The sequence below is a fragment of the Patagioenas fasciata genome, chromosome 4 (genome assembly GCF_037038585.1).
Source record: "Patagioenas fasciata isolate bPatFas1 chromosome 4, bPatFas1.hap1, whole genome shotgun sequence".
In the NCBI taxonomy this organism is placed as follows: Eukaryota; Metazoa; Chordata; class Aves; order Columbiformes; family Columbidae; genus Patagioenas; species Patagioenas fasciata.
This window is the reverse complement of record NC_092523.1, coordinates 41,959,865-41,975,083: the sequence shown is the minus strand read 5'-3', so window position 1 is coordinate 41,975,083 and position 15,219 is coordinate 41,959,865. Positions and strand designations below refer to the sequence as shown.

Here is a 15,219-nt window from a genome sequence, read left to right as displayed (position 1 = left end):
GGAAATTAAGCTTTCCAGAAGCCCCAAATCTGATACACAGCTGAAATCACCCTAGAACTGTTGCTATTGTTGGTTGCCTGTGAAAGATTATTTTACAGGAAGAAGGGTCAAAAGTACAGGAGTTCGCAGCTTTGGCTATAATAATGAATAGGGGACAACAAGTTCTCATAAGCTACTTTGTAACATGCAAGTTTGTTTTATGATCTCTAAGAGCAAGTGATTTAATTCTGATTTTGCTGTACATTCATACTTCTTATACTGCAAACAGTAGCATATCCAAAAGATGAAAAATCAATCATTCATAACCCCAGGATATCTGTTTCTTGTAGGCATATGTTTATTGCTCTACTCCCTAGATCAACTCTCCTCTCAGATAATCTTTCTTCTTATTTGCCTTTTCTTTGCACCAATGATTTGGGGGGGGTTCTTTAAAAAAAACCCAAACAAACAAACAAAAAAATAAACTCACACACACACACAAAATAACCCCAAACAAATCAAATGACAACAACAACAAAAGAAAAACAAAAAACAAAACAAAACAAAACAAAAGCAGCCCACCAGCCAAAGCTTAGAACATGACTAGTGTTGAATTTTGGGATGAAAACTTCAAATTATCTTTCTCAAGTATGCAAATCTTGGTACTATGAACATTCATTGGAAATGAATGTGCAAGTGGTGAAGGCAAAGTCAGGGGGAATTCATTCTTCAAGATGTGCAAATTTATTCAGAAAAATCTATGTGCCCGGATCTTCATCTGATCAAGAAGTGAAGTAATCCCTGAATTACAGTTAGATAACTATTTTAAATTTTCACATATATGAAACTCTGACAAGAAAAAGACCACCTAGGTATATTCCTCTGTGAAACATGTTTCCCAGAAGCATTATTTCCAAGATTCAAATGGTTGTATTTTACTTAGTCTTTGCACTAAAATAACCTACAGTTAAGATAGAAATAATAATTAGAAAGCAGAATAGTTAAATGATGTCACCATGTACAGTACATGTTTAAAACATGAAGAATTAAATCACCTTAAACTACAGTGAAAAAATTAAGTGTTGATTACTGTATATTCTCCAAGATTATCATTTTGGACAGTTTGATCCACTGGTGATCTCTTTTTTGTTCGTTTGTTTTTGTTTTTATTGTTTTTATTGTTTTATGGAACAGGTTAGGAATTGCAAATATGTACATATTGGTTAAGTGTTTATATTATTAGTCTATTGCTATTACAACTGCAACTTCAGGTAACAGTCAATCTATAAAATTATTATATATCCTGAATTCTGTGCACTTTTGCAATCCTATGAAAGACACCACTTTACTACTTCTATAAATTTTACCCCTCAAAGTTTTCCAGAGTACACTGGAGTCACAGTTACTTTTAAGTGCAGGTTTCCTCAGATATAGTATTTTCTCTTCCTCATCCAGAAGTTTAGTTTAGACAGAATTTGATCATTTGCCTGAGATTTCTAGACACAGAATGGTGCCATGCATCATGTGGATAGTCCGTACATGTGCAATGAACCCAAAGGATCCCTGAAACAACTTCACAGATATTGCTAGAATTAAGCTAGTGGATCCCATAGATTTAGGAAGCTTTAAATCCAGCCTTAAGAGTATTGTGATTCTAAGAATTTATTATTAGTAGAATTACTATTACTACTAATACAGAAGTTGCATAAGATTTCAGAAAAAGTACTTGTATGCTGTAAGTGTTCTAATATTTATGCTAAGCCATAAAATGACAAAAAAAAAATTAAATTTTGAGGCCATTGGAAACCGATACAGAAAACCTAGTCTGTGGAAGAAGCCATACTGGTAAGTACAATATTACTGTTCTCTTGTAGCAGACTACAGCATTTTATAAAGTGAACTCACTTTTGACAATCTGGACACATGAAAAGGGTTTCGGTGTTTGATTTCAAATGAAAGAGAAATATAAAAATACTACTAAACAGACACAAAAACCCCTTATATGATTGATCATGTAATGCAGATGAACATTTAGTGACTCCTGATGTCTTTAGTGTTATTAAGTACACTATTCAATTTCCAAAAGCAGTAGTACATTTTACTGTAAAGCACCAATATATGCAAACATTTAACTCCCTGATGACAAACATCTCCAGCTGCTATTTCTCATTATTAGAAACCTTCAAAGTATTGTTTTGCACCAATGGATATTAGTAGAATGACTTCTGTTCCCTGAACACCACTCCTACTCTATTTCACACACTTAACGGTTTTCTTACCACTGGTACATAACCAAATCAACAGATGTATTCTGAGTCTATCAACACAACTTTTGAAGCAAGACCTTCACATAAAATGAACTGTATTAGAAATGATGCTAGCTAGTAATAAAAGGACCTAATTATAACCAGGTCCAGAGGGAAATTTTAAAGCCTGTAAAAGAAAACCTCACATACAAACATCCTCAAGTTTTATTCTGTTCCATTACCCAGTGTTAGGATAGAATTGAACATTAAAAAAACCAAACCAAAACAAACAAATACACACACACACAAAATGAAAACAAAACAAACAAACAAAAAACACAAAACAAAAGAAAACAAATTCCAAATTAAGCACTAATTGATTACAAATGTTTGCATCTGATATTTTACAATTGATAATGTATTCTAATAAAGTACACTGAAAAGTGATATTGAGAGCTAATTTTTAAAGCACCACAAAAACAAGTGGCAAGCTTTGCTTTAGATAGGTATTTGTAAGAAGGTATTGAACTGTTAATGAATTCATTTTGCATAATTTTGGGACCAACAGTCTCCATGCTACAACCTCCTGAATTCTGTTGCTGTGGACTACAATCATGACTTCATAGTTAAGGACAGGCAAATAATTTATAAACACCATCTTCATTATTCTTCTTAATGCTGTTAGCAAAAAGGCAACTCTTTTAAGTAGTAGATTCTCAAGAATATTGTGAGGTGGGAAAAAAGGTTTTAAAACAACAACAAGAAAAGAAAGCTCACAAACCACTTTTTATTAATGGGACAGCACATTAACAGCTTCCAGGGTTAGTCAAAGTTTGTACATTCTCACAGCAATGCTTTCCTACATCAGACACCACATTTCCTAATTCTTTCCTGTGTTCTGGTTTTTGAACAGAAGTGTTCTAACTTACTGCCTTTTAGGAGGTGGTACAAATGAGTGTGCCTCTAACCACTGACAGTAAAACAAAAAGAAATACAGAAAACTGGGATCCATTTTCTTGCAAAAAAAATCCCAATCCTAATTTACAACGTCATTGCAGAAGTGGAAAGTCGGACACTCACAACCATTGAAAAACTCATCATGCCGACTGATTATCCAGTGCAGCTTCTCACTTCCACAGCCACTGAGAATCGGCACAGGATTACTGGAGCAGGTAAAACATAAGTAGGCATAGGACTTACTAAATCAGTTCATCAGCACTGGTTGAGAGTAGGACTCTGTATTTTCCTTATAAATAGGTATATGAAGGATTTTGAATGGGAAAAGCATACTGGAAAATATCTGCTCTGTTTAGGTCTCCTTTTATGTCACAGAAAACACATATTACATACCAAGAAAAAACATACATTAAAAACTACAAAAAATTCTGGTTTAGATTTGTACAGACACAAGTTGGGGGGGGTGGATCTTTTTTCTTAAGGACAGTAATTTTTGAATTTTGAAATTTGGCTGAAAAATGTCTAAATATTGTATGGCTAAGTCGCAACCTTAATAAACAGTAAGGCTGATATGGACAATGTTGGTACTGCAATACACATTCTTGTAATCTTCATATGTATCGTCTGATAGTGTCAGCAGAAGTCACTTATATAAAGAATTCCATTAGATGATCCTGTTTTCTTCTAGCTGTGTATCCGTAACTCCCACTAAAATGAATGAAAGAAACACATGCAAACCAAGGAAAGAAGAGGCCCTCATGACATACGCAAAATGTATGATGCATAGTGTTAGTAACCATTTTGCCTTCCCAATGAAATGAAACAGCTAGTAAGAAGCAACTTCACTTTTGGCCTTTAATAAATTAAATTGCATAGCATACAAGAATCTCAAAGTATTCCCATTTTGACCTCTCCTTTGAGCACATAAAAGTCAAAATTATTTTCTCAACAAGTTCAATTAACCTATGGCTAAGCAAATTTCCTTTTCAGTACTTTGCAGAGTGTAAGTATGATCAAAATGGCATAGTTACACAATAATTGGACTAATCAAAGATATATAATGTTAGTATTGTGAATGAAGTAGGGTTGCTCATTAGTCTGTTACAAAGGAATTACTGTAAATTCAGCATACATGTAGCATCACTTCCTGTGCAGACAAACACAGATAATGCAACAAGCTTGAAAGACTGCCAAGTTGGCAGACTGGCAGTACAAATTATGCAAAGAACCAGAAAGCCTTCAGTAGATTCAATAGAGCTTGGAGCATAAGAATGATTAAGTGCTTCTGTGTACAACTACAAATCACAGTAATGAATCAGACTAAAATTTCCAATAAGGGACTTAAATGCACCAGCTGGCCTTCTTCAGCAGCATTATAATGTGAAATGATGACATCCTAAATAGTGGTGTTTGCAACTTTCACACAATCTACCCAAAGCAAATCCTTTGGTTTGCTTCAGTTTTTTGAAAGTCCTTTTTGCTGAAAACATAATAAAATGCTGCAGCACCTAGAGATACAGAAAAGCTACAAAGCTATTTTGTTCCTTCTTCTTTGGTTCTTTTTCTTTTTTTTCCAATCAAATGAGAGCAAGGCTTTAATTCTAATCAAATAGAGCGTTTTCCATATCAATTCTAACAGCGTCTCTTTAAAAACTGCTTGGAGTACTTAATACAACTACAGATTTGCAATTACAGATTTTCTCCCCCACACACCTCTTTCTTTTTTTTGTTCATCAAAAACTTACTGGTAGCAAGTCTAAATTGAGAATCCTCCTTCTTTTATTGTAAAATGAGAGTGAAAGCAAAATACCTCAAGTGTCAAGGCATGATGTTTTTGAAATATGAGACGTGTCCATACAATATGAAAAGAAAAAAAAAAAAGAGACATGTATATACTTATGTACATGCACGTATGTACACATATGTACGTGTGTGAATTTTTCTTATTGAATGGGCCTCTCACGTACTTGGACTTGGTCCCTTTTTATGCCTATGGACATAATCTCAGCCATGCAATAGCACAGCATGGAAACAGAAGAGGTTTCAGTTTGCTTTCACAGTGGAATCAGTTTTAGAGTTCTGCAGCACTTGACATTTACTCTGGGCTTCTGTCACATCATCCATAATGGGAAAAGGTTAACCCATCTCATGCTTCAAGGCCCAACTCATCACTTCAAAGCTGAGACAGAACATTTTCCTCATGCTACAATACTAAGGTGAACACAACCAGGGAAGAGCTTCTGAAAATCCAGCTCGTAAGGAAAAAAAAGAAAAAAAGTATTTAGACTGTTTTTTCCACATTCATTGAAAACACTCTAAGAAGGCAGGAGTGCCGGGTAAGACAGTGGACTAAATGAGCAATAATTTGAACCGAATCTGCACATGGAAATGTCATTTAACTCAAAAGCCTAAAGGAAGTTGTAATAAGATTAAGTGCTAGCACAAAAATCTATCAAACTATCTAACTAACCTACCTTAGTAAATTAGATTAAGTCATATAACATTTTTACCACTATCAGCTTTTGTGAGTCTATAATAAAGTGATGTTCTTTAACATGCTTTAATAGTGAATAATGGTAATCTGAAGACTGAACCCACAGGAAGAAACACTAGAAGTTTCTTTTCATCCCTAAATTCAGGTGTGACTCCACGCAGTCTTACGGGCGGGAAGCAATTCGCACTAAAGTGAACTCCATTTCATACAACACTTAAGAAACAGCAGAAGAAACATTTTACCCAGACAACACCCACCACCTTAATTCTTAAAATAATGAATTCTGTATCATTAGACCTTTATACTGCTCACCTTGTATCCTGCTTCACATTTTATAGAGGTCCAGTCTGCATATGTCTTTGGAACCTGTCTTGTGGAGCTCTAATTCAAAAAGAGCGATTATAGTTCTCTGTTTCTTTGTTTCAACTTTAGTTAACTGCTTACTTGTTGTTGCTATCCATGACAGTCACAAATTATGCTCCCCAGGGCTCAGTCCTGTTCAATCTCTTTATCAATGATCTGGATGAGGGGATCGGGTGCACCCTCAGTAAGTTTGCAGATGACACCAAGTTGGGTGAGAGTGTTGATCTGCTGAAGGACAGGAAGGCCATACAGAGGGATCTAGACCAGCTGGATCAATGGGTTGAGGCCAATTGTATGAGGTTTAAGAAGACCAAGTGCAGAGTCCTGCACTTGGGTCATAACAAGCCCAGGCAGTGCTAAAGGACTGGGGATGAGTGGCTGGAAAGCTGTCTGGTAGAAAAGGACGTGAGAGCCACAAGTGTGCCCAGGTGGCCAAAATGGCCAATAGCATCCTGGCACACATCAAGAATAGTGTGGCCAGCAGGACTACAGAAGCGATTGTCCCACTGTACTCAGCACTGGTGAGGCCGCACTTCAAATACTGTGTTCAGTTTTGGGACCCTCATTACAAGAAAGACATTGAGGTGCTGGAGAGAGTGCAGAGAAGGGCAACGAAGCTGGTGAAGGGTCTGAAGCACAAGTGTGATGAGGAGCAGCTGATGGAATTGGGGCTGTTTAGCCTGGAAAAAGGAGGCTGAGGGGAGACCTTATCGCTGTCTACAACTACTTGAAAGGAGGCTGTAGCGTGTAGGGTGTTGGGTCTCTTCTCCCAAGTAACAAGTGATAGGACGAGAGGAAACACCCTCAAGTTGCACCAGGGGAGGTTCAGATCGGATATTAGGAAAAAATTCTTCACCAAAAGGGTTGTCAGGCACTGGAACAGACTGCCCAGGGAAGTGGTGGAGTCACCATCCCTGGAGGTGTTTAAAAGATGTGTAGATGAGGCTCTTAGAGACATAGTTTAGTGCCAGGACTGGGTTAATGGTTGGACTCAATGATCTTGATGGTCTCTTCCAACCAAAATGATTCTGTGATTCTATGACTAGTGAATTCTTGTCACTTCCCAGGTAAAACATGATCTGTAACTGAAATGCTTTTATCATTATTAAGTCACCTCTCCTGTCTGAACCTTTATTTTAACAAAACGGGTTAATTTTCTTTAGAATTGCTAGTATAATCAGAATCTACTGCTTAGTTAATATTTATTGGGAATCAGTTACTTGTAAAGAAGCTCCAAAAATCTGTGCACCTCTATGACAAGGTAACTTTATCCCTCTCACAAACACCTTCCCTACTTTATTAAAATGACATACGTATAGGCTGCTACCAATAAAGAAGATTAAAAACCAGTACCAAAACAAGACAAAGAAGAGACTGTAAATGACTGTAAGGCATAATCCGCAAAGAGAGTGAAAATGAATCATTAAAAAAATATATATGCTACAAAATGAATCATCCCTTATTTCTAAATATTTCCCTAGAGATTTCCTCTACTTACCAGGTGAGACAAAAACTGGATTTGGAATAACTGAACTGTGTTACAATTGCATCCTACTCCAAAACCTAAGAATAAATGATTGGAAAGGGTAAGAAAACCAATAGAAAGAACACAAAAGTTTGAGATCCTTACAAAAGTATCAGCTGTCAGTCTTTAAACATCTATTTCAATTCCAACTTAACATGCCATGGATATAACATAGCAAAGATAAGTACAATTTCTTCCTCCCATAGCAGAGAACTGTTATGTTGATCTGCACATTTTACATAAATAAACCCATAAAAAGCATACCAGGACCTTAACAATGGGGGCAGGGAACATAATGTGTGGTGGGGAATGCATAAGAGACAGATCTACATTTATCTAGAAAAATTGCATGTGCGTTTAATGTATTGATTAACTTAATGCATCCAGGCATTGATTGATTTAATGTATCAAATCAATTTTAAGCCGTACAATTCTTTTACTTATGGAAGAAAAAGAGACTGTTTCATCAGATTCCACTAGGATCAATCAGTAAGTACAAGGTTAGTCACTAGGTTCTAATATATCAAAGACACTCAGATTTACTTGGAACACAATTTTTGGCCAGAAACTGTCTTGCAAATTCATCATTTTTAGAGCTCAAGCACAAAACAGATTTCTAGATGTTACTGAGCTAGTCATCAATTCACCAGTTTCTTGCAATAAGCAGCTGATTCTTGGTACAGACTGCATAAGGACCGGGTCTCAATTAAACTAACCTCATTTGTAAATTGTCTCCTGCAGCTGGTTTGAGATGAAAGCAAAGAGAAACATTTGAACCAGATTGATTCTTTTTTGCCAGCTTCCCCTCTCCTTTCTTTCACCTTTAAGCATTAGGCTTAAATATTTTAGTTTTGACAAACATGCAGTTCCAAAAAAAGAACTTCAGTAAACGTAATCAAACTGAAACCACAGGCACTATCCCATATTTAGTGTTATGGTTACACTCAAATTCTCTGCTGGGGGGCAACCCTGCCCCATTTTTTCAGGTTTTCTAGAGTCCTGCTCTTTACCTGCAGCTAATCTACTTGCTTAGCACTTTGCCTATACACTGCTTAGGTTAGTACAGTAGCGTATGATTTACAGAATGTTATTCTAAGACGAAATTACATGATCTGTCACTTCATATTAAAATTGTCTGTTTCAGATCTAAGACCGTTAACGGACTATTTATCAGGCCCTGCAAATCTCTGATAGCTTGTTGCTGGACTAACTTTTCAACTTTTCTGAGCCTGGTTAAGCTACCAGCTTTCCATGGCCTAAATAGGTTCCTATATGTTGTGATGTCACCACAAATTCTTGCCTTCTTTGCTCAAAGTGGCAACCATAAGTGTGTACATATTTAAGGATTTATCTTTACCACCTGCTGCTCTGCTTATACAAAGAGCACCCATTCCACCGTGGGTACTCTGAAATATCCACTACCACCCACAACCCTCCTGTTTTGACTCATCCCTTTCTATTTCCTGTCCAGTTCTCTTCCAGCTGAATATGCAAGCTCTTTGCGAAGCTCACAGCGGTGAACTCATAATTCCCATAACTGCAGATTCAAATAATTAAATCTCCTGAAAGGGAAGTGATTGAAAACTAGAACGGGTAAACAAATTTCTATTGGTATGATGAATATCCTGCTTGTTACCATAACATTCACATCACTGTACCACAGTATTGGCAATACTGTATTTCAATATTCTACAAGTTGTATTTGTAACTAAATGAGGTATACTCCAGAGCATTTCATTATTGCATGTACAAACACTTTACAGGGTTCTTTTCCCCATAAAGCCTATCACTTAGCCAATAAAGATACATTGGAAAGCACAAAGGGATGGTAAAACACCATTTAGGAAAAAGGAAAAGTTAATGTCAATCTCCAGAGTTTCAAAGAACTGATCAAAAATTCTATTTTACATGAGACTTTGAATTATTTGTTTATCATGCACTCTAGTGTAGACAGTTACACCCTTCCCACAGGATTGCACATGGAAGTACTTTGATAAATAACATTAATATATATCCTGCATGTTTTCCTCTCTTAAAGTACTTCCTCCTTCTTTCATAGGACACAGCTAAGAGCACAGCACACAGGACACAGCTTCCAACACAGCTACAGCCAGCACAGGTGCAAATGCAATTACCTGCTACCAATAAAAATCTGGCACCTCTAACCATGCCCCCATGCTTTCTAATGCTCTAGTGCTCCAAACAACCATCATGACCAATGCTGCACAACACTTATTTCAGCTTTTTGTCAAATACTGTTCAGTCTTTCCAGGAGAGCACATAAAGGAAACTCTTGCATCAGGATGCTATGGCACCATAACGCATGCTAGAAGAGGACTTGCTATCTTGGCAGTCTCCCTGGGGTTGCCCAAAGGTGTCTATAAACCTTTATCTTGCAGGTATGCAGAGTTTTCCTCTTTCTTGAGTGTCTTGTAAGCAGTCTTTGCCACTGTATTAGTTGATATGCTTAAAACTACTTTTCCTGCGCAGGAGTCTTGGGAATAATCTCTGAAAAATCTATGGATCTATACAACAAATACATCCAAACAGAAATCTATGGGCAAAGGCTTTATGAAAAGTTCCCAGTAATCCATGAAGAAGGTTTCCCAGAAGACATTCCTGACTGACTTTTTTTTGTAATAAAGATAAATTACTCAAATTATCAGATCTTTGAAGAACAGCACATGCATGCGCACACACACACACACAAAGTGAAAGGAAAACTTTTGCAATGAAATTTTGTAAATATTTATTCCCAACAGATTGAATGCACACAGTTGATATATTAGAAATGGATACAGGTAGATAATATAACCTGGCAGTTGATAATACAACCTTTCGCATCTAATTTTTACCAAGGCTTATAAATCAGCATATTAGTCCTCTCAGAACTTGGAAAAACAGATGGCACTGTTGAAAATCAATATGCAAATTGTAGATATCAGTGAAGGAACTAAACCTTGGGCTAAAGAAGTTAATAGAGAAATCAGCAGACATGACTCTTTGTGAAAACGCTATTCATACTCTTATCCCACAATACTACAGAAAAGTCAGAGACTGCATGAAGAAAACCCCTTAGAAAAAAAAGCACAAAGCAACTCATTTCTCCTTGAACCCAGCCATCTGGGGAAACAGGGAGATCTAAGCTTGGGAAATCCCTGCCCTGGGTCAGATAAGCAGAGAATTGCTTCATCTAGCTTACAGGAGAAGACTTGCAGTGTTTTTTACAGTCAGCTGCTGCCGTTCTTAAGTTTCCCATAATGAGACTGTATTATATTCAGACAAGATTTGCCTTGTAAAATACTACCTTTCTAAAAGAGTTCCAGGGACTGTGGGAGGAATAATACATGTAAAAAGGCCAATGTCAATATGCTTAGTATGCAACATCACCTAATCTAAAAAACTGTTCAGTCCTTACCTGCTGCATATATGCTTAACTTGGAGACATCATTTTTTCACTGTTTTCAATAATATGGGTAATATCAGAAATTTCAAATGTTTGTGTTGTCTTTTCATAGCTGACATTAATATATTTCTCTGACAGTTCACCTCTGGTTGAAATTAGTCTGCCTAGCTTTGCCTGATAATACTTTATCAAATCAAAATGTTTTGCTCTACACCAAGATTGTTTGATATAAACAGTATAGCTTTATAAATAATGTAGAACTTTTTTGTTAATTAATTAACTCAAACTGCAGATTGAGGATAGTTTAAACTTTTCCTTTCACTATGTACTATCTTGCCTGGTTTAAAATCTACAGATGTGTATATTTAAACATACCAAGACACTTGGAAGAACATTCCTTATATCATTCATAAAACTGTACCAGCTCCTTAAGAAGCTTGAAATGATCCTCTTACATGAGACAAGAAAGTCTGTATTTTCCTTAGCTCTTTTGAGCACCTACTAAGCAAAGTACTTTAACACACACTTGTTACAATCATATTATTGAAATTTTGCCCTTCTATTATGCACTGTTTTGCACGATGAAGTGCAACAAAAAAGAACAAGTCCAAGTCAAAAATGCAACTTGACTCCATTTCGTCAGCAATCTCATGACTCAAATAAGTGTATGGTTCAACCCCCTGCATTCTCACTTTCTGCTCCAGATAAAGCCACAGAAGTACATTAATACTTTGCCACTCTAAGACCTACATAAACAGAGCATCTGGAACTGCTCTTCCCCTCCAAAAAAAGAGGTAAAAATAAAAATCATCTACATTCAGATTCTGGAATAACTTTATCATATATTTGTTCTTTATATTTAACCAGTCCAGAATGGAAAGAACATTGGAATGCATAGAAGAGAAAATCCGAGGGAATGAGAAAAAAAAAAAAAAGTGCCTTCCAGTATACCAGGACACTACCTGCACTTTAACAGGCAGTTTAGAGTTCCCTAGCTTCATGTAAGAAGTGATGAAATGAAAGTAATGTACAGCAGCAGAACATTACCACAATCATTCTATTAATTTGTTACTAAGACAGTTGGTTTTTCCTTAAATCTATTTGTATTAACAGCTTGTGATATTCAAATATGTACACCCTCTAGTTTACCAGTCTATCAAAAAGATCAAATCTTAAACATTGTAATCAAATTATACATACATAATTACTGCTCAAATCCACTCCTACTCTGCTCACATGTTGTTAAATAACTAAATTAATTATAGCGTATTTATGGTTTAGAGCCAGTCACGAACACTATAAAAAGAGTCAATAGAATTAACTTTTAAAGTATTTACCTGTGTGTAAGCCTTCGGTGACTAATGCAAACAGCAGTTTGTTGATCGTGTGCAACACAGACCTTATGGCGACTACATTTCATCTTTAAACATGGGTCTTTAGCCGGATCTAAAGCTAAAAATAATTTTAGAAAATTATTAACAATTATCTAGAATCATGCAATTCAGAAAAGAAACACATCACACAGAAAACCCACCAGGTCTGCGGAAGCGGTTTGGCCTGCTGCTTGTACAACATGTCAAATTGACAAGTACTGATTTTCATCAGGATAAATTGGAGCACGCTCAATGATAATGCAAAATGAAGCTGTGCAAAACTCCTTACCAAGAAAAATGGATCTTCATGAAACATATATACTTCTGTATATTCTCCTAAAATATCACTGTTAGTTATTTATAAAAATACTAAGTACCCTATCCAGCTCTCTTCTGGTTCACATTTCTAACAAAGGCAAGGAAAGGCTGCTGGTTTTCACTGTAGCTGAAAAACTTTTTTAATATTAGAATTTGCTTAGGACTTTTAGAAAGTTTGCATACCCATTATGTCATTCAGAGCACCAAATTCCTAAACCATAAGTCAAAAAGTAATGAAAAAGAAGTAAGAAAGGCAAATCACATTTGATCAGGAGTTTGGAACATTTTTTCACTCAAATGATGGCTGTCACACATACAAGACCTTCTTAAAAGCTGTAAGCCAGGATGCTAATGCAAAACCATACTTCCACTCAATCCATTTCTTGTCATTCTTACTATGAAATAATATTATTATCTACTAAGCTACATTGCACAACAATAATTCAATAAGACATAAATGGTGATGTGTTGGTTCATAAGCAAATTAACCCACAGAAGAGGAAAAGCATCCATTCACTAAACTCTGTTGTTGTGTAGCTAAGTACTCAACACCACATTTTTTTAAACAATTGCCACTTTCGCACTGTAATCCCCAAATCCTGGTATTTCTACCTTGAAAATAGTTTCCCTTTCCTGCTTCCTAAGATGTAGCTTGGTTCTTCTGACTCATCATTGAGTGGTGAACAATTACACCATCTGAATTAACTGAGAAATTATAACTCAGATGAGATTTTAGTAAAAGAAGAAGTATACTAAAATATGCAGGTGAGTGATTTGTCTGACTCAATTAAATAAAAATTCTACCTATAATATGCTCTTATTTCTGCTTTGTAGCTGGTCCTTTAGTCATTAATCCATACTCATCTTTGAGTCATACTTCAAACTACAAATACTAATTTCTGGCTACAATACTGGAATCACAGAATAATTTTGGCTGAAAAATACTCTCGAGATCCTCAAGTCCAACTATTAGAAGAGCCAAACAATCCTTTTTGCTAAAACGGTATAGCATATTTCTTGAGTAACTATGACTACATGACAATACAGAAAGTTTCTGCCATTTTCTGCTCTCACAAGAATCAATTTCTCCCTTCACTGATCTCCATGGTGTCCTTCAGGTAGATCTAAATATTCCAAAACTGTTTTTTTTTTTTAACACCCCTCAAAAAAGACAAATAACTCACTCTAATAAGTTAAACACCAAAGACTAGCTTAAAGAGATACTACTGAAAATCCTAAATCACAAAATCAAGTAAGAAATCTTTGAACAACTAGAATCCAGTTTTCCTATGTTCATCTTCACCTCAGCATATTACTGTCCAGTCTTCAGTTCTATTTCAGAAATGCTCTTTCCCCTTTTTCAAATTTGCTTATAAAATATATATATTTGTATACACATTTCCTGAAAGGAAAGTTAAGTTTCTTCTCTTCTTCATGATCAAAAGTAAACTTTTAACCGCACCTCTATTTGAACTTGATGTTAACATAAGGTTGACTAACACTGTGCTCAGGAAACAAGAACCAGGCTGATCATGAGTTGCATTTTTGACAGATAACTTTGTGGTGCTAGGTATGATTAAATATAGCCTAAAGCAGTGACTTTTTGTGTTTTATTTCCTTCTTAACAATATTTTCAGTATATTCTTAATAACATTGACAAAGCAGAGAAGTGATAGACACATTAATATAATAATTCAACGCAGAAAGAAAAGAAATATTTTGTTAATTACCGCATAGAACATATCCAAATATGCATTCTTCTTCCAGGTATTTTTATATCTACAGCAAACCAGCCATAAAACCACAATGAGAATTCTGTAACAAGTCTGATTACAACAACTCTAAAGAAGTGGAAAGCAAGTGCAGCAAAAAGTCACTGAACTAGGATAGAGTTTGAGTAAAAATTAATGACAGTGTATTCAGTATCCTTCTCCAATATACTTTAGATTTTTAGAACCCATGTCTAATACTTGCACTGCTTAAAGTCAGACAGAATGTAATAACAGTTCCTAGTAAGCATGAACAGATTACTACTCAATGTACTGGTCAGAGTACCTCTTTCTGAGGTGTTCCCTCATAGAGACACTAAGATATACCAATATCATATTCCAGTATTGCTATCTTCAGATAATTGGTTTGCAAAACTGAATAGGTTAATGGAATAAAAATACATGAGCAAGACAAATCTGGAATCACATAAGGATGCGGAGTTCAGTATCAAGTAGAAAATGTGTTTCAGGAAAAGGTATGAATGGAGGACATCACGTAACTTCCCATTCCCATTGAAATGGTTATTTCTTTTCCCAAGTTCTTGGGACTCTGAAGGTGTGTTTTGACAATTCTATCAAAATTTAGCAAGCCATAACATATCTTTTTGGCAATGTTACAGGCAGAACCCAACTTACAACCAAGAGATGGTACTATCACACTTTGCCTTTATGACAACATAAAGATGGGTATCAAACCAGGTAAGAAATCTAGTTTGATAGATTGCACTATTTAAAAAAAAAAAAAAAAAAGAGCTGTGCACACACACCATGCATCTCTCCAAAAAATCA

The 15,219-nt window shown here is 35.8% G+C and overlaps 1 protein-coding gene across 2 annotated transcripts in view; it reads right to left on the bottom strand.

Moving 5' to 3' along the window:
* Positions 1-15,219, bottom strand: part of SPOCK3 (SPARC (osteonectin), cwcv and kazal like domains proteoglycan 3) — a 191,400-nt gene that overhangs the window by 92,859 nt on the left and 83,322 nt on the right. For both annotated transcript variants that reach the window (XM_065837650.2, XM_065837651.2), the window contains exon 4: positions 12,308-12,422. In XM_065837650.2, the coding sequence (XP_065693722.1) occupies positions 12,308-12,422 (115 nt within the window). The remainder of the gene's footprint in view (positions 1-12,307; positions 12,423-15,219) is intronic.